General features: G+C 36.9%; 1 protein-coding gene across 20 annotated transcripts in view; it reads right to left on the reverse strand.

The window, feature by feature from the left end:
* The window catches only part of ATXN2 (ataxin 2), a 136,998-nt gene that overhangs the window by 15,422 nt on the left and 102,823 nt on the right, over nt 1–18,753 (reverse strand). For 17 of the 20 annotated variants that reach the window (XR_002648000.3, XR_002647999.3, XR_016387479.1 and 14 more), the window contains 5 exons: nt 10,642–10,826; nt 10,189–10,321; nt 6,516–6,569; nt 1,451–1,596; nt 562–789 (listed from right to left, as the gene is read on the reverse strand). Coding sequence is in view for 13 of the 20 variants with exons in the window: in XM_022597870.3 (XP_022453578.1) it covers nt 562–789; nt 1,451–1,596; nt 6,516–6,569; nt 10,189–10,321; nt 10,642–10,826 (746 nt within the window). In the remaining 7 variants the exon portion in view is untranslated. Of the gene's footprint in view, nt 1–561; nt 790–1,273; nt 1,383–1,450; nt 1,597–6,515; nt 6,570–10,188; nt 10,322–10,641; nt 10,827–18,753 lie in introns of those variants that run through there. The other 3 variants (XM_022597871.3, XM_022597864.3, XR_016387481.1) reach the window with 2 other exon arrangements.

The following is an 18,753-nucleotide window of genomic DNA, read 5'->3' on the forward strand; positions in this document are numbered from 1 at the left end:
CCCTTTCAAGAAGTACAACATATGGTCAAAGCGGATGTAGGAACAGCCAGGGAAAACAAGTACAGCTATTTCTTAGGAACTCATGTGACTAACGTTCAAGTGGTCAGGCCCAGTGTAGTCACCTCAGAGTTGAGAATTTGTGAAATCCCATCCTCCTTGCTAGACTCGTGTGTATGTGTGTGTGTCTGTCTGTGTGTGTCTGTGTTGGGGGGGAATGTATGTAAGTATACGTATATATAGCAATGAAGCTATATAAACATAGCAAAGCAGATACAGCAAGGAAAGAATTAGGTTGCATTCCAGAGTCAAAGATATTTTTAAGGTCTCAGTTGGGAAATGTTAAAAGACTGACCAATCAGCAACTTCACTGATCCCATTACAAAACCACACAAACATTCATTTAGGGCCAGATCACATGTATTTGAGTGGAAAAAAGGAGACAAGCAAATGGCATCACACACAGGGGTTCCTGGCTCGAAGAGCAGCTGGCTCTTTGCTGCTTATCTGACAACCTTCATTTCCTACTTGGTCTTCACAGAAAGTTGGCTAAAGCGGGTTTACCTGAGGTACATGGGCCATGTGGGGTGGATTGGTATAAGCCGGCTGAACATGAGAAGGATGAATCGTAAAGACGGTCTGTTGTGCTGTTGGAAAACTATTCTGTGGCGACTGTGTATTGGAGGCAGGTGTCATGGAAGGTGGGGTTGGTGCGAGCCCCGCATGGTAAATGGCTGACTGCTGCTGTGGACTGGCCAGGTGGAGAGCCTGGGCGGCCTGATGCTGATGGTGCTGCAAAGTAACAGGAAAAAATTGAGAAAATTTTCTTTAAGGAAGAGCAGTTTAAGGGTCACACACAAAGCTGAGTTTTGCATATGACAACTGGCTCCCTCTGAGCCTATCTAAGATGAGGGGCAATGGCAGGTACCAGAGAATACACAGGGAGTAGGAGCAGGGCTGGGGTGGGGGTGCCTCCTGTTCACAAACATTCCTGTCTGGGCTGCAAGCCTGATTCTCAGCCTACAAGCCCTCAACCAGCAGTGGTAAAACAGGACTACTGCTCCAGGGGCCTGACAGATGTCAAAGAGCTCCTTAAGTGCCTTCTTAACAAACATGATTAAAGAAGCTAATAGGAAAAAAAAAAACACCCTCATCATGTAAACATTAGAAATGAGATTTTTAAAAAGTCCCAAGCCAATTCCTTACTTTATGTTAGATTTTTCAATATTGGTTAAGTTTCCAGAACTTACCCCATCACCTTATTCTCAATATGTACCTTAAGGTGATTTAACCCTGGGGGCACAGCCTGCAAAGCTGTACACTGGCTCCATGAGGCAGGGCTGCTCGGTGTTTTGATCACGTGGTACCTAGCATCTTGCCTGGCACTGAAGAAAACACTCAATAAATAGAACGATGAAGCAGTTCTGGTGAAGGCCTCTCAGTTCCTCCTTACCTGGACAGGACTGGGTGCAGGATGGCTTCCACCATGTTGGCTTTGCTGCTGTCCAGTGGGGGTGGCTGAAGGCTGAGGATGTGGAGTATGAGGGTGCAAGGTAGCATTAGGGTGCGCATACTGCTGAGCAAGGGAGCCAGTGGAAACTAAAGTGAAAGGAAAAGAAATGTGTATAATTGACAGGTGTCATGCTCTTAATCGCTCCTCTATGCCTCATCAACTTTCAGCTCATCCACAGTCTTCTTGATGCTCAGTGCCTAACCAATCTCTGTATTTGACTCCATTTAAACCACCCACTTCTTAAAAACTAAGTGGGAAGTTACTGCTTAACAGTCAGGCTAGCATTTTATTCATATAACATAGCTGTACACATTATATCAAAATCTAATTAAATTTACTTCTAAAACAGTCACTAGGTTTCCTGAAAAGGCAACTGAAAAGCATAGACAGAAACAATTCAAACAATCCCCCGTCTGCGACCTGTCTCTGTCTCTCTGTCTCTCACACACACACATTTAGCTCAAGGCCATCATCTGGCTAACCTCACCATGCTACTGCCCTGGACCTGATGCAGTGTCCCGTGGGCACAGACTATATATCAGGGCTGTAGTAAGGGGCTGGATAAGGTGTGTGGCAAGGTCAGGGCTCTATCTTCAGGGCCAAATGACCACAATCTCTCTCAGCTGATCACAGAAGCCACTCTGCCACTCAGTTCATTCTCTAGGCCTCCCTGCTCAAGATCTGTCACCTTTGCTTTATAAAATCTAGTAAATGGGATTACCTAAACTATGTAGAAAAATGAATTCCCTTCAAAGCATCCTAGCCTTTAAAAAGAATTTTACTAGCTAGAGTAACCTCAAAGGAAATACGATGAGCTAGTTTAAGTACAAGTGTGTTCATTAAAGCTAAGAACCCAAAACCAATTCTTTGTGAATCTCAGCACAGACCATACTTTGGCACAAAACAGGGAGATGAGGTATAAATTCATTTGTTCATGTCATCCCCAAACAGCAACTTGAGACTCAAAAGCACAAGATGGGTTCATTGCTTCCAGTGACTACTGATAGCACACTGATACAAATCTAAGCATGATGTGGCAATGAGCTGAGGACAATGTTCTCAAGATGTATCTCCTCTTGGAAGTCAATGTGTCAATTCCAGAACAGTTCTTCACATTCTTCATATGGTGTTACATATAGGGGGCTGATGGGGAGAAGCAAGCACTGCTTTGGGATCAGGTACCCTAACAACAGCAGTCTAATAGGCCGGCTGCTGAGAGTTACCAGCATAGATGACTCTGGATGAGTCCAATGTAAATGTTATGCAGAGGGTTAGGCACATGAAACAATTCTATAATGCTTGACATTGTAGGGCCAAGGACCAACATTCCAGCCCAACTGGTTATCTCCTCAACTGTATATGTATCCTTTAAAGAGAGAAGGGTGAGGCAAAGAGCAGTGCTAGGATCACCTGTGCATCCACTGCCAACACCACAGTGGGCATCTATACTAAGTTAACTCCCAGATTAGATTAAACAAAGCATTTTTGTTTATACACTGGGAAAATCCCCTAGCTATAACAGTTAACATACACTGGAACATATTAACAAGGAAAACTGGCAACGTATTCTTTGGGTGTTTTTCAAGAAGTCAGTGACAGTTTTCTGGGACGTGGGAAAAATAATGTGCTAACAGCTTTCTTGAGTTTCACAGTCCCATGAATCTATGAAAGTAGTCATTGTCGTTTTTCTAATTCATTGGTTTATTAAAAGGCCATTCTTCACCATCATATTCATTGTTAAGCTTCTGACCCCCAAAACTGTCTGGGCACTGACTTAGTCTAAAAGACTTGAGATAAATTTTGAACTCTTGTTCTTGTAAAAATCTTACACTTATTTTTCAAATTTATTTTTAAATAATTAGAACAGCTACATGTAGCTAGTGGCTACTGACTGGACATCATTATTTGTAGCACATTTCCTTCAGCACAGGAAGTTTTATTGAATAGTGATATCTAGAGTCATTCATTCTCCCTTATTTTCAAACCACTTGCATTAAAATCCTCCCTACTATAAATTCTTAAATGTTTCATTTGTAACAATTCTAATCTGTCTGGGGGAAAGCAATTCCCAAATCCAAATTCTATTTATGAGGTTTCATAGAGTACAGAATCTCAGAGTTTCTATTTATTTAACTTTATTCAAGAAACTTTTGTACCAAAAAGTTTTAAATTTCATTTTTAATTACCTTTTAAGCAAAGTATTAAGGAAATAAAAAGTAACAATAATCAACTCTAGCTGGGTGCTATTTTATTAATATTCATACATAAAAAAGCATGGCCATCACAAAGAGAATTACACCCATGAAGTCTCATAATTTATTCATCAATTAGAAAAATGTTAAAATCTTGAAATTACTTGGAGAGAATTAAAGATGGAAGTATTTTTTACTATGTATTTAAAAAAGGCATCTCTGTGATAGTTTACCGATACTGAAAGGTTATAAGATAGAGTATTCTAATCTATATGTCATTTGCATTCATAGCATAAATACTTCAAGTAATCCAAGCTGAATGCATCTACATGGGCTTGTGTTTAAAAAAAAAAACACCCTTTCCCTATCTAAACACCAATAAACTGTAATGCATTATAAGAAAAATTAAGCAGATGTAAACATACATCATAGGCTACAAATAAAATGTGAGGATGTTTGATTAGAAAGATCTTCCTTTGTTCATCATCTTGCTTAAAGATGTTTGCTAAGCAAGTACCTTACCCAGGAATTCTTTTCCCCCTTCAAATATGAAAACTGAGTAGCTAATTGGGGAAAATGTGGAACTTATACACTTTAATAGTAAAAACAACAAAAATATACTTTGGTTCCTTGAAAGGCCAGTTAAGAAGGAGACAAAGACAAGTAGGGTAAGAGGGAAATTAAAAGGCTGGGGGGCAGGGGGGAAGGCTGGAAGAGGGGAGGGGGGAGAGAGAGATAAGAGAAAGGAACCAAGATGGAGTAAATGAGGGGAAAAATCTAAGAGAATTAGGGAAAGGGAGAAGTGGAGAGTGAAAGGCAGTAAATTCTGGGCTTTCCTGACCTAAGCCTATCATTTAACTGCTTTTATTATACATGCTCATTAGCTAAAGATTCCAGAGAGGTTAAAAATAAAGTGATTTTTCTTCAAAATTCTGATTTAGCTATCCATCAGTTAAACTTCTATTTATAAAACCTAAGTTGCCTTCATGAAACCTGGATTAGTTCAAGCTAATCAAAGAAATAACTATTTTTTGGGCCAGACCCAGTCCAGAAGTTTCCCGCTCACTGTGTTCCTCGATATAAATGTTTAAAACTCTAATTATGTGATTTGTCAAATCCTCGGAACACTAACCACAGTCCAAAAATCATTTCCTAAGCCATGATCTTACTGAAGCCAATGCAGTCCATAGAGATGTGCGTTTAATTTAATATAGAAGTTATTAAATTAAACCTAATTTAATAACTAGGTTTTGTCATTTTTGACCTTGGATGCACAAGACATGAGAGAACACCAGCACAGCAAAACTTTAAAAATGAAACAAAACAAAATCTTCCAACTTTTAAATCTGATGTTAAATTCAGAAAAAAGGAAGTAAAGGAACGTTGAAAACTCTTTAAAAGGGGAATAAAAGGCAACTAGACCAAACAAACCAGGACAAAATGCTTAGAAGGGGGTGGGGGTGGGGTATGAAACAGCAAATTAAATGACAAATAGCAGCCCCACTGTTAGTTTCTTTTAAAAGTACTGATACTCTCTCATAGGGAAAGTTGTGCTAAGGCAGTTAATGCTTAGGTGTGATGATTAAGGACCTTTTAGCTACTTACCAGGAAACTGACTCCAAAACTACTAACAGAGACAGTAAGATGGTGAGGATAACTACATTTGAGACCTCAAACTGAGTACATAAGAGAATTACTGACAGTGTCTTTTATATACTATACCACATACATAGTTTCCCTTTAACAGTTATATATACAGCAAGACTCCTTTTTAAAGAGCATCTATTAAAGGATTAAATTTGTTAACATTTCCTAGCACCAAATAAATAGTATGTATGCACTTATTTTTGGATACCAAGTCAAGGCACAATTAATGAAAATTTAAGTCAAAATGTTTTCTAAATGCTTTTTAAAATTTGGCATCTAGTATATTCAGACATTCAGTCATTCTACAATAATTTAAAATTTAGTCTCTAACAAAATTTTAATCCTTAATATCCCCTAGAATATAGTATTTCACATAAAGCGACATATATTATACTGTCATACATTTCTAAAGGATTCCTGCAAGTTAGTGACTTTCCCATCCAAATACCAAAAGCCCATGAATAAGCCTTATTTTAAAATTTCCCTACAAATAGAGAAAACAAACCTTACAAGTTCATTTCCAAAAGCAATCCCTGCTCAGACTTTTCTCCATTTAGGAGCAATCATTTACCTTTCCACTGGTGGTGAGAGGGGGCTGGTGTTGCCAAAGACAATCTCTGGTAGCTGCTAGGTCATGCTTTCCTGCTTAAACTCAAGACATCCATGAGGTGTCTGCTACCTGAATATCATAAACCTGTAGTCATGCAAAGACTGAAAATACAGAAACGTTCCTCCCCTAGTATTTCAACCCTATTCAATTAAAAATCCTTGTAAGGATAAATGTTTTCTTACCAGGATACTACAAAAAACCCTAATGTTTTAAGCTTGTGGCTTGCTTTGCGCTTTGTTTTAAAAACGGCTGTTCAGGAAAAGTTTCTCTGAACAAGGAGAGTATTAGGCATTTCCAAAACAGTCACATGTTTGCTTGGTATGCAAAAATTAATTTCTGAAACAACTCAATTTTTAAATTAACTCCAGCTTTCTTAAGCTGGGTTATATTTCCTTTTTAAAAACTCTGAATTATTTTCATATATATATATATATATTTTTAAATGATTTTGTCTGGCACAAGGAAAAGATTGCTCAACAAGTCTACTCCCTTAACATGTATTCTTTAAAAAGTGTTTTACTGTTCAATTAAAATTAGTATAAAAAACCCAACTCACTGGCAAAGTAGAAAGAAGGGCTTGTCTCCTTGTTGTATGGTAATTTGGGACATGCTGAATTTGGGAAATAGAAAGGTTAATTAGCCTTTTAAGGTGTGCATTTTCCTAATTTTCTGGAAAGGTTGACATATTTAGTAATTTCTTTTTGTATTCATGCATAACTCATTTTTCTTATTTTACAAGAGATGACAAGCACTTTAAACATCACTACAAAATTAAATAAGATAGGGCTGAAGCAAAAGACACTTTTCTTCTGTATTGGGTTGTCAAGTACCACATGCTCACTTAGTTAAATGAAAGGAATAAAGTTATTATCTAATAAAAAGACCAACATTGCATTCCACTGAACAACCTTGATATATAATGTACCAAAACAAAATAATATTTACCAAGTTTAAAAGACTAATCCAATTTTGCAAATCATTAATAGAAATGTCACCTTACACCTTATTCTGTAAGGTGTTTACTAGGCATCTGGTAATGGATCCAAAAATTCAGAAACAATAATATTAAACAAGGGTACAATATCATTTCTTATTAAACTGTCTACATAAAGGTGTGTGCGTGTGTGTGTGTGTGTGTGTGTGAGTACACTTGTAAGGATATGCACCAAAATGTTAACTGGTGATTGTAAGGGAGAAGATTAATAGGTGCATTTTAAATCTTTTTGCCTACTGTATTTTCGAATTTATCCGCATTAAACTACCAAAAATAAACCAAAAAAAGGATTCTGGATTTAACTCTTTCTGAATAGAGAAAATTTCATTATTACTGTTTCTAAAAGGGAAAACAAAGTTAGATGAATGAAACAAAATGAGATGAATTATAAGACCAGATATTAAGGAAACAAAGAGTAACTTATTAGGAGGAAGAGGGCAGAGGCAATGATGAAAGTGAAGTTAAAGTTAAGGTCAAAGAGATGAAGTTTGTGATCAAAGTCCTTCCTAAGATATCTAGAAAGAGTACAAGGTCAACAATTCTTAGAATGTATCTCCTAATAATTTAAATGTTCAGTGATCTGTTAGCATATTTATACTAAATACACCAAAAAATTAAAAAACAATAACCAGCCTTTCATCTTGTAGTCATTTCTATTCACAAAGCCTTTTGCTATGACCATAACAATTAATGAATGACAAAAAGGTGACATATAATTGTCATTAACATCTGGGTGCATATTCTTTTGTTTGCATTAAAAGTTTAAAAAAATCTAGATAGGATGTAGCTTAACAATAAATATAATTCATACTCAAACTATCTGGTTCCTTTTGGAATATAAAATATAAACTGTTCAAGGGAAATGAAAATAAAATTAGCATTTCTATGCAAGTTTTGTCTTACAGTTTAAAATAACGTATTTAAAATTTGTCTATATTCAGCATAACTGTATTTGGAAGATCTAAAATAACTGAAATAAATTATTGAAGAATTAATGAACTTGCTACAGCAGATTAAATTATGGCTTATTATGGTAAAGAACAAACCAATTCATTTCCCAGTGTTCTCTTTAGGGTATGAAGTATCCAAAACAGAACCAGCAACAATCATACCAAATCTACAGCTCTGCCCCTAGCTGCCCTCATCAACACACATCAATGAAATATAATGCAATCTGTGTAAACTGCAGGAGAGTAATTCAGATTTGGTTGAGCAACTTTCTCCTGGTATCAAAGAACTAGCTTTGATGACTAATTCATTCTAGATTTCACTGGACATTAGGTCTAGTATTTTGTTTCTTTGCAATATTTACTATTTACCCACACTTGAAAGGACTTCAGGGTCCAAGATCAACTGCTTTTCAAATGGAAATATTCTGGGAAGGTAGTTATAAAAACCATTAGTGCCTCAAATACAGTATTTACTGTACTGGCTGTTTCAAACCAATGAACATCCAATCAGCAGACAAAGTCAGATGTTGGTAGTGAGTGAATATACACTGAGGAGAAAGATTCTGCTTGACATCACAGTATTACTACAATGTCTCAAAGGTGTGGGCACACAAACAGCTATTCTTTAAAAGCAATGGAAATTTTAGCTCAAGTTTCAGATCTTATTCCAGGGGGAGTATCCCAGAAAATGGGAAGAAAGAAATGTTTTTTCCATTTGTTACGTCAAGATGTATTCAGAAATGTGTAATATGTATAATAAACAATCATAATAAACTGTGTCACCTAAGACTTTAGCAAACTGGAAAATTATTGCAATGTATACAAATTGCATAAAAGTTAGTGTGATAAATCAGTGGTGCCTTTTCACACATACTTAGTCCTGGTTAAGACAACTAAAGACAAGCCAATGATAGGAGATCACAACCAAAATCATAAGCCAAATCAGTATGTCAATCTTTCAATTAAATTATAGATGGGCTTCTTGAAAGAAATGTTTTTCAAAATTGGAGCAATCACATCATTTTAATTTAAAGAGCATAGTCAACAAGAGAAAATTTTAAGTGCGGAAAATTAAGATCTAACAAGTATTTTATTAAAAAAAAAAAGCCTTTAATCATGTAAAATTCCTATCATTTGTGAACCAGTGGTAAAGGAGCATGCCTCCAGAAAGAAAACATTAGCAGTGGGTTCCCGGTGACAAGAATGATTGTTGCTGCCTGAGTCCTATATTCCTATAAACCTACAAAATGTTATAAACTGTTATCTAAAGTTAAAAAAAAATGAAAGCCTTTATATTCTTATTAGTCACTCAAAAAGTTGAAAGAGGTTTAAAAAATGAAATGTCCTTGTAGTTACATGTAATATTAATTTCATTTTCATTGTGGTTCACTTTTCAATTGTATGAATAACCTTAAATTTCTCTCCCTCTCCAAAAAACTGAAATGCCAATGGGAAAACCTAAATGACAGTACAGGAGTTCTCAGAAAAGTTCAAAACAAAACTTAGATCTTAATAAAACTGGTACTAATTAAAGGTGCATTTTGAAAAACATAATATAAAATGACCCATTAATTCTATATTACAAAATATAAGTAGAAATCTTATTTTAAATTCTAACATTGAAAACAATATTAATACTTTAGACAGTTGCAAAGCTGACTTACACAAAGTTCTCCGGCCACAAAACTAAGATGGTAATTTTAGCTTATTACTCAGATATATCGTTTAATTTTATATAGAATACTTTTCATTTTCATTTTATCACTGTATACTCATTTAAAGTATGAATCTGTCAAAAGCAGATCTAATATTACACAATTCCGACCACCTGAAATACAGCATGATGCAGAAACATAGTAGCACTGTAACAAATAGCAATAAAATATGCAATGTCAGTGACCCCCAGAGTAAGGAGTGAAGCAGAATGTTTTCTTGCTTTCATTACGGTAAAACTTTCTTGCATGCCTTAGGAAGGGTATACCAAATGATGTTACTGATGAGGAAGAGGAGAAAGATACCTTTCTCCACAAAAGATGCTTTTACACACATTATTACATTTTAGTTAAAGAGAGACAATGGAACAGAGAGAAATTTCAAAGTAGAAATGATTTGCCAAGACTTATAGAGCAGGTCGGAGAGAGAAATGGATTCATCTTTTCTTTAGATTCTTGACCCTCAATGTCATAAAAGGCAGAGTTATTCTTAAACAGAGCATCTTTTCAGCGCTTAAAAACACAGTAAGAATAGTCACACACATTGAAAAAGACAAACAAACTGCTTCCTACCATACATCGCATGCGTCTGCTCATGAGCCCCATATTGAGTTGCTGAAGAAGATACTAAACCAGGCTGGGCATGTGTTGGTGGTGCCATCATTCTAGCATTACCCTGTATTACAGGACTATAGACATGAGGATGCTGTGTTCAAACAAAAAATAAAGAAAAAAACATTAAAGTACCAGATATAGTCAAGTAGATTTTAATTATGTCTTAATTCCATGGTTTCCAGGTTTCCAGAAACAACTCCTAAATCCTTATTTGGCTAGAAAGGATTTAGCCTTTGAAACACTTACACTGATCAGCAACTTTCTATTAGGTTAAAAAGGACCCCCAAATCCTTAGCTGCCTACCCCACCGTTAACGCATAGCACAAAATATAAAGGAAAAACCCCTTTACCATACTAAAAGTTACTTCAATGGAACAACAATTAAGAGTTATTAGGTCATATCAGGCTTACCTGAGACTGATAATGTGGCACATGCTGAACAAGAGGCTGATTTGGAAACTGCTGAGGACTATAGGCAACATACTGTGTGGAATAAGCTGGTGGGGTGGCCACAATTGGTGGGCCTGCTGCTGAGGCTGGGTGCATCATGGTACTCTGATGATGTTGGTCTTGCCGTTGTTGGGGCATATTTGGTACTGCAGGAAAAAACGACGTAATATTAGAACACAGCAGCTCCTTATGAGCATAAAATACACAAACATGGTCCATAAGGCTCTGCATTGATTGGGTCAAAGCCTACCTCTCCAATGCCATGTTATACCACACCCATCCCCCTTCAGCCACTATGGGCTGTTTTCCTATCATATATGCTATTCCTCAGCCTCAAACCCCAATCCCCTACTGCCAGGTTGGAAAATTTTTACTTGTCCATCAAGTGTCAGCTTGAAAGCAACATTCTCAGAGAGATACTCTGTGATGACCCCCAGACTTCATCAAGTCCCTGTAATTACAAGACTCTTACAGCACTATGAAACAACATTTCCCTCATACTTCTCATATACACTCTGTTTGAGACACTGAATTATGCCATTGCTAGAGAAGGGCACTGGATTTTATTCAAAGGAAAACAAAAGTACAACAAAAAAGCCAAAACAGACCCAACACTTATCTTAACTCCATCTTTCTAAACTTCTTACCACTGAACTCTTGCTTTTTCAAACATAGCATCACACACTACCATGTAGCGCTTTTAAAAAATTGTAATAGCTCTTTTAAAACATTACTTTTTGTCTTTTATTACTCCACACAAATTTCTGCCTGTAATCTGCTCCATTAAAGCTCTAGTTAACAATTTAGCTCAACTGTCATCTCCTCTGTATCGTCTTTCCCAGTCCCCCACAAAAGCGCTAGCTGCATGCTCTGTGTACCTTTTCCTCACATGTTTATTACAGCACTGACTGTTGTCTGTGATGGGTTTATGTTAACCAAGCCACTTGAGGGAAGAAGTTGTGAACCACTGCTTACAGCAAGACACAAAGAATGTGTAACTTCATATGTTCACAAAATCATCAAAACTGACTACACAGGTAACTGCTAATGTAGAGACAGAATTTGTCTTTTTTAAAAAAATATTTGAAGTTTTTTGCTAAAAATTTAATGACTGCTGCTGATACTTAGGAGAGCTAGTTACACACTGTGTTATCTAGTCAGAAAAGCAAACTTGAAAACAGAGAAAACCAATTAGGTGATATTGTTCTGAATTTAATCTTGAGAGTCCCACATATTGAAAAAGTACATCCTTCTAGTAAAGAAAAGCCACCCAAAACTCAAATATCATTTTTATCACATGAAAGTTTGTCTAATTAAGCTAAATAAGCTTAACTTACTATCACTATTTCTTTTCATACTTTACAACTCTCACATATTAAATTTTTTTTCAAAAAGCCAGTCAAGTTACTGATTTTTTTTTTTTTTTTTTTTTTTTTTTTTGCGGTACGTGGGCCTCTCACTGTTGTGGCCTCTCCCGTTGCGGAGCACAGGCTCCGGACGCACAGGCTCAGCGGCCATGGCTCACGGGCCCAGCCGCTCCACGGCATGTGGGATCTTCCTGGACCAGGGCACGAACCCGTGTCCCCTGCATCGGCAGGCGGACTCTCAACCACTGCGCCACCAGGGAAGCCCAAGTTACTGATTTTTAAAAATAAAAAATTCTAGTTATAAAAACAATGCTTGGGACTTCCCTGGGGGCTCAGTAGTTAAGAATTCGCCTGCCAATGCAGGGGACACACGTTCGAGCCCTGGTCCAGGAAGATTCCCACATGCCGTGGAGCAACTAAGCCTGTGCGCCACAACTACTGAGCCTGTGCTCTAGGGCCTGCGAGCCGCAACTACTGAACCCATGTGCTGCAGCTACTGAAGCCTGCACAGCTAGAGCCCATGCTCCGCAACAAGAGAAGCCACCACAATGAGAAGACTGCGTGCAGCAACGAAGACACAACACAGCCAAAAACTAAAAATTAAAAAACAAAACAAAACAAACAATGCTTGAACAAAACCTTAAAAGATAAAATATACAGAGATATACCTGGTTTTATGGTTGTATTACCCCCCACCCACCCAAACTGAATCTACCTTAATCTTAAACCACAGTTTAGACTGGCCATACTTCAGCTATTTCTTTACATCAATAGTTTTCAACTGGGAGCAATTTTGCCTTTCAAGGGGCATTTGGCAACATCTGGAGACATTTTTGGTTGTCACAATTAGAGAAGGGGAGGATACTACTAGCATCTAATGGGTAAAGGCCAGGGATGCTAATAAACATCCTATAATGCACAGACCCCACCCCAGTCTAACCCCCCACACAAAGAATATCTGTCCCAAAATGTTCCTGACTTCAGCATATTTTCAAATACAACTAAATTTTTCTCACAGGACGCAAAAATGGTAATGCTGCATTACGTACCAAGAAGACAAAGAGGTGGTTTTGTGCAAAAAGGCACTACTATCATGAAGGAAAGATATGCCTTATATGATCTACGGCTGCATTTCAGAAGCAAGTCCTTAATTTTCCCTGTTATTTGAAGAGTAAAGCAGCAGGATATAAGATTAACATAAAGATGGCAAATAGCCTTCATATACATAGAAGATGCAATGGAAAAGATGAACCCACTCTACATTAACAATAAAAAAAGAAAATACCTAAGGCAAAAACTGAAGAAACACATAAAACTTTTAAGAGAAACTTAAAAATACTACTGACAGGGCTTCCCTGGTGGTGCAGTGGTTAAGAATCTGCTTGCCAATGCAGGGAACACGGGTTCAAGCCCTGGCCCGGGAAGATCCCACATGCCGCGGAGCAAGTAAGCCCGTGCGCCACAACTACGGAGCCCACGTGCCACAACTACGGAAGCCCATGTGCCTAGAGCCTGTGCTCCACAACAAGAGAAGCCACAACAATGAGAAGCCTGTGCACCGCAATGAAGAGTAGCCCCTGCTTGCTGCAACTAGAAAAAGCCCGTGCACAGCAATGAAGACCCAACACAGCCAAAAATAAAAACCAATAAATTAAAAAAAGAAAGAAAGAAACAAACAAAACAACTACTAAAGGTAGAGAAGCAGATTTAAACAAGCAGAAAGGCATCATTTGTTCATGGATAGGAAGACAATATAAAGATAGTAATTCTCCTCTAAGTTAATTTCTAAATTATATATTTATAAATTTAATGTAGTTCTAATGAAAATCCCAATTGGCAAACTGAATATTAAAACCCAGGAGTTCATTCTAATAGAACAACAACAAACCCTCACTGGTCAACCTTTAGGGATAATAGGAAACCAACTCATTATTTTGAGAACTGCCTTGAAATGATGGGCAGTTTAGCTGCCTTTCTCTCACAAACTGTACCTCATCGTAACCAAATAGTTTGACAAGGTAAAGTTCTTCTTTATAGAAATAGTCCAGCTGATAATTGAAAAAGAGATGACAGAATGAGAATGCCGTTTTGCAATCCTTAATGAAATAATGAATCTAGCGCTAGACACTGATTGTCAGTGCTGCCAAAACAAACAGAGAAGAGCTGGTATGAAACGTTATCCTGGATAGATAAGGCAGCCAAGTTACTCCTACTATCCAGGAAAAAAAAAAAAAGACAGAGGTAAGACACTGACTCCTAATAAAAGTACACACATCATCTATGAAACATTCCAGGTTAAGTTTTAAAAAATACAAACTAATCTTTCTTATCTACAATCAGTTCACAAGGATTACAGGGGACAGAGGAACACTTTAAACAATATCACAGGGACACAATCCATGAAATTCAGATGGTGGGAAAGAATACAGGACAAAACAAATTAGATTTAAATAAGACAGAAACGGAAAAAACTAAGAAGAAACCTATAAGAGAGTTAACATTAAGAGAGAGAAACCAATCAAATGAAAAGTGTGGATTCTGGATTGTGGCTCAACAAGCCAACTATTAAGAAAAATTCATAAGACAGTAAGAAAAACTTGTGCTCTACACATTTGATAGGAAGAAATAACTGCTATTTTTTTTAGGTGTGAAAAATTGTATTTTAACTATGGTTTAAAAAAAGAGTCCACAACTCTGTGAGGGTATGAATGAACAAAACATGTCTTTGAAACCGTCATAATAAAAATTTACCACAACATAAAACAATTAAAAAAAATGACTTAAACATGATAAACAAATGCAATTTGTAAATCTCATTTGGATCCTAACTGGAACAAATTAACCGTAAAAAAATATATACTTTAAAAATAGCCACAGAAATTTGAGGATAAAAGGGAATTACTGTTAAGTCTTTTTGGTGTGGTAACGGTATAGTAATGTTTTATGTTTGTTTTTAAGAGACCCCTTATCTTTAAGAATTTTAAAATAAAGTATTTACAAATAAAATGGTGTATCCAGGACATGCTTCAAAACAATCTGAGAGGAGAGAGGTTCTGTAGATGAAACAAACTGGCCATGAGTTTCTTTCTTTTTTTAAAAAAAATAAATTTATTTATTTTCTTTTTGGCTGCATTGGGTCTTCATTGCTGCGCGTGGGCATTCTGTGGTTGCAGCAAGGAGGGGCTACTCTTCGTTGTGGTGGGCAGGCCTCTCACTGCGGTGGCTTCTCTTGTTGCGGAGCACGGGCTCTAGGCTCATGGGCTTCAGCAGTTGCAGCACACAGGCTCAGTAGTTGTGGCTCGTGGGCTCTAGAGTGCAGGCTCAGTAGTTCTGGCGCACAGGCTTAGTTGCTCCACAGCATGTGGGATCTTCCCAGACCAGGGCTTGAACCTGTGTCCCCTGCATTGGCAGGCGGATTCTTAACCACTGCGCCACCAGGGAAGTCCTGGCCATGAGTTTCTAACTATTAAAGCTGACTGATGAGTACTTTTACATAATTGTACTAGTCTAACTGCTTACTTGTATACGTTTGAAATTTTCAGTAATAAAAACGTTCTTAAATGCCAACTGATTTTATTTTTTTAGTAGTCAACCTGAATATCAAGTTCATATGGAAAAATAAACAAGAAAGAAAAAAGTCAAGAAAACCTGAGGGGGGGAAAAATCAATGTTGGGAGTGGATGGATGGGAAAGTAGTCTTAACAGATAGATAGTTTAACAGAATGGAACAGAAAATCCAGATATAGATTTAACTACACATGGACACTTAATATATGATGAAAATGGCATTTCATATCAGTCTGTTCTCTGATCATAATGGAATGAAAAATAAAAAACAGAAATACCCAAATATTTGGAAATTAAAAACACACTACTACCACAACATAATAAAGGCCATATATGACAAAACCACAGCCAACATTGTTCTCAATGGTGAAAAACTGAAACCATTTCCACTAAGATCAGGAACAAGACAAGGTTGCCACTGTTATTCGACATAGTTTTGGAAGTTTTAGCCACAGCAATCAGAGAAGAAAAAGAAATAAAAAGAATCCAAACCGGAAAAGGAGAAGTAAAACTGTCACTGTTTGCAGATGACATGATACTATACATAGAGAATCCTAAAGATGCTACCAGAAAACTACCAGAGCTAATCAATGAATCTGGTAAAGTAGCAGGATACAAAATTAATGCACAGAAATCTCTTCCATTCCTATACACTAACGACAAAAAATCTGAACGAGAAATTAAGGAAACAATTCCATTTATCATTGCAACAAAAAATAAAATACCTAGGAATAAACACTCCTATGGAGACAAAAGACCCGTATGCAGAAAACTATAAGACACTGATGAAAGAAATCAAAGATGACACAAACAGATGGAGAGATATACCATGTTCTTGGATTGGAAGAATCAATATTGTGAAAATGACAATACTACCCAAAGCAATCTACAGATTCAATGCAATCCCTATCAAATTACCAGTGGCATTTTTTACAGAACTAGAACAAAAAATCTTAAAATTTATATGGAGACACAAAAGACCACAAATAGCCAAAGCAGTCTTGAGGGAAAAAAAAACAGAGCTGGTGGAATCAGACTCCCTGACTTTAGACTATACTACAAAGCTACAGTAATCAAGACAATATGGTACTGGCACAAAAACAGAAATATAGATCAATGGAACAGGATAGATAAACTTATGCACATATGGTCACCTTATCTCTGATAAAGGAGGCAAGGATATACAATGGAGAAAAGACAGTCTCTTCAATAAGTGGTGCTGGGAAAACTGGACAGCTACATGTAAAAGAATGAAATAAGAACACTCCCTAACACCATACACAAAAATAAACTCAAACTGGATTAAAGACCTAAATGTAAGGCCAGACACTATAAAACTCTTAGAGGAAAATATAGGCAGAACACTCTATGACATAAATCATAGCAAGATCCTTAATGACCCACCTCCTAGAGAAATGGAAATAAAAACAAAAAAACCCAAATGCGATGTAATGAAACTTAAAAGCTTTTGCACAGCAAAGGAAACCATAAACAAGATGAAAAGACAACCCTCAGAATGGGAGAAAATATTTGCAAAAGAAGCAACTGACAAAGGATTAATCTCCAAAATATATAAGCAACTCATGCAGCTCAATATCAAAAAGACAAACAACCCAATCCAAACATGGGCAGAAGACATTTCTCCAAAGAAGATACACAGATTTCCAACAAACATGTGAAAGGATGCTCAACATCACTAATCATTAGAGAAATGCAAATCAAAACTACAATGAGGTATCACCAGTCAGAATGGCCATCACACCAGTCAGAATGGCCATCATCAAAAAATCTACAAACAATAAATGCTGGAGAGGGTGTGGAGAAAAGGGAACCCTCTTGCACTGTTGATGGGAATGTAAATTGATACAGCCACTATGAAGAACAGTATGGAGGTTCCTTAAAGAACTAAAAATAGAACTACCATGTGACCCAGCAATCCCACTACTGGGCATATACCCTGAGGAAAACCATAATTCAAAAAGAGTCATGTACCACAATGTTCACTGCAGCACTATTTACAATAGCCAGGACATGGAAGCAACCTAAGTGTCCATTAACAGATGAAGGATAAAGAAGATGTGGCACATATATACAATGTAATATTACTCAGCGATAAAAAGAAATGAAACTGAGTTATCTGTAGTGAGGTGGACGGACCTAGAGTCTGTCATACAGAGTGTAGTAAGTCAGAAAGAGAAAAACAAATACCGTACGCTAACACATATATATGGAATCTAAAAAAAAAAAGGTTCTGATGAAACTAAGGGCAGGACAGTAATAAAGACACAAACGTAGAGAGTGGACTTAAGGACACGGGGAGGGGGAAGGGTAAGCTGGGATGAAGTGAGAGAGTGGCACTGACATATCATTTGGTAGTGTATACTACCAAATGTAAAACAGATAGCTAGTGGGAAGCAGCCACATAGCACAGGGAGATCAGCTCGGTGCTTTGTGACCACCTAGAGGGGTGGGATAGGGTGGGAGGGAGATGCAAGAGGGAGGGGATATGGGGATATATGTATACGTATAGCTGATTCACTTTGTTATACAGCAGCAACTAACAGAACAATGTAAAACAATTATACTCCAATAAAGATGTTAAAAAACAAAACAAAACAAAACACTACTACATAACCCACTGGTCAAAGAAGAAATCATAAGACAGAAAATATTCTGAATGAAATATGAAAATAAAACACATCAAGTTTTAGGGATGTAGCTAAAGCAATGATTAGAAATGTATAGCTTTAAATCTTCTATTCTAATAAAGAAAGTTTTAAAATCAATTATCTAAGCAACTGCCTTAAGAAACTAGAAAAGGAATAGAAAATTAAATCCAAAGAAAACAAAGAAAGGAAATGATAAAGAGAAAAATCAATGAAAGTATTGGGTTGGCCAAAAAGTTTGTTTGGTTTTGTTCTGTACAATGGCTCTAGTAGTGCTTAGCTGTCTATAACTTCACTCGAAACAATTTTATTAGATTGTATTGTGGCAGCTATCACATTAGCGTGCATTTTTAAAAAAACTTATCAAAACTGGTGAATTTTTGTGTAGTCATTTTAATACTGAAGATGGAAGAAAAAAGCAACATTTTCGGCATACTATGCTTTATTACTTCAAGAAAGGTAAAAACGCAACT

Source organism: Delphinapterus leucas, chromosome 14 (genome assembly GCF_059928025.1).
Source record: "Delphinapterus leucas isolate spDelLeu-1000000601 "Yukka" chromosome 14, BTC_Dleu_Yukka2, whole genome shotgun sequence".
Lineage (NCBI taxonomy): Eukaryota > Metazoa > Chordata > Mammalia > Artiodactyla > Monodontidae > Delphinapterus > Delphinapterus leucas.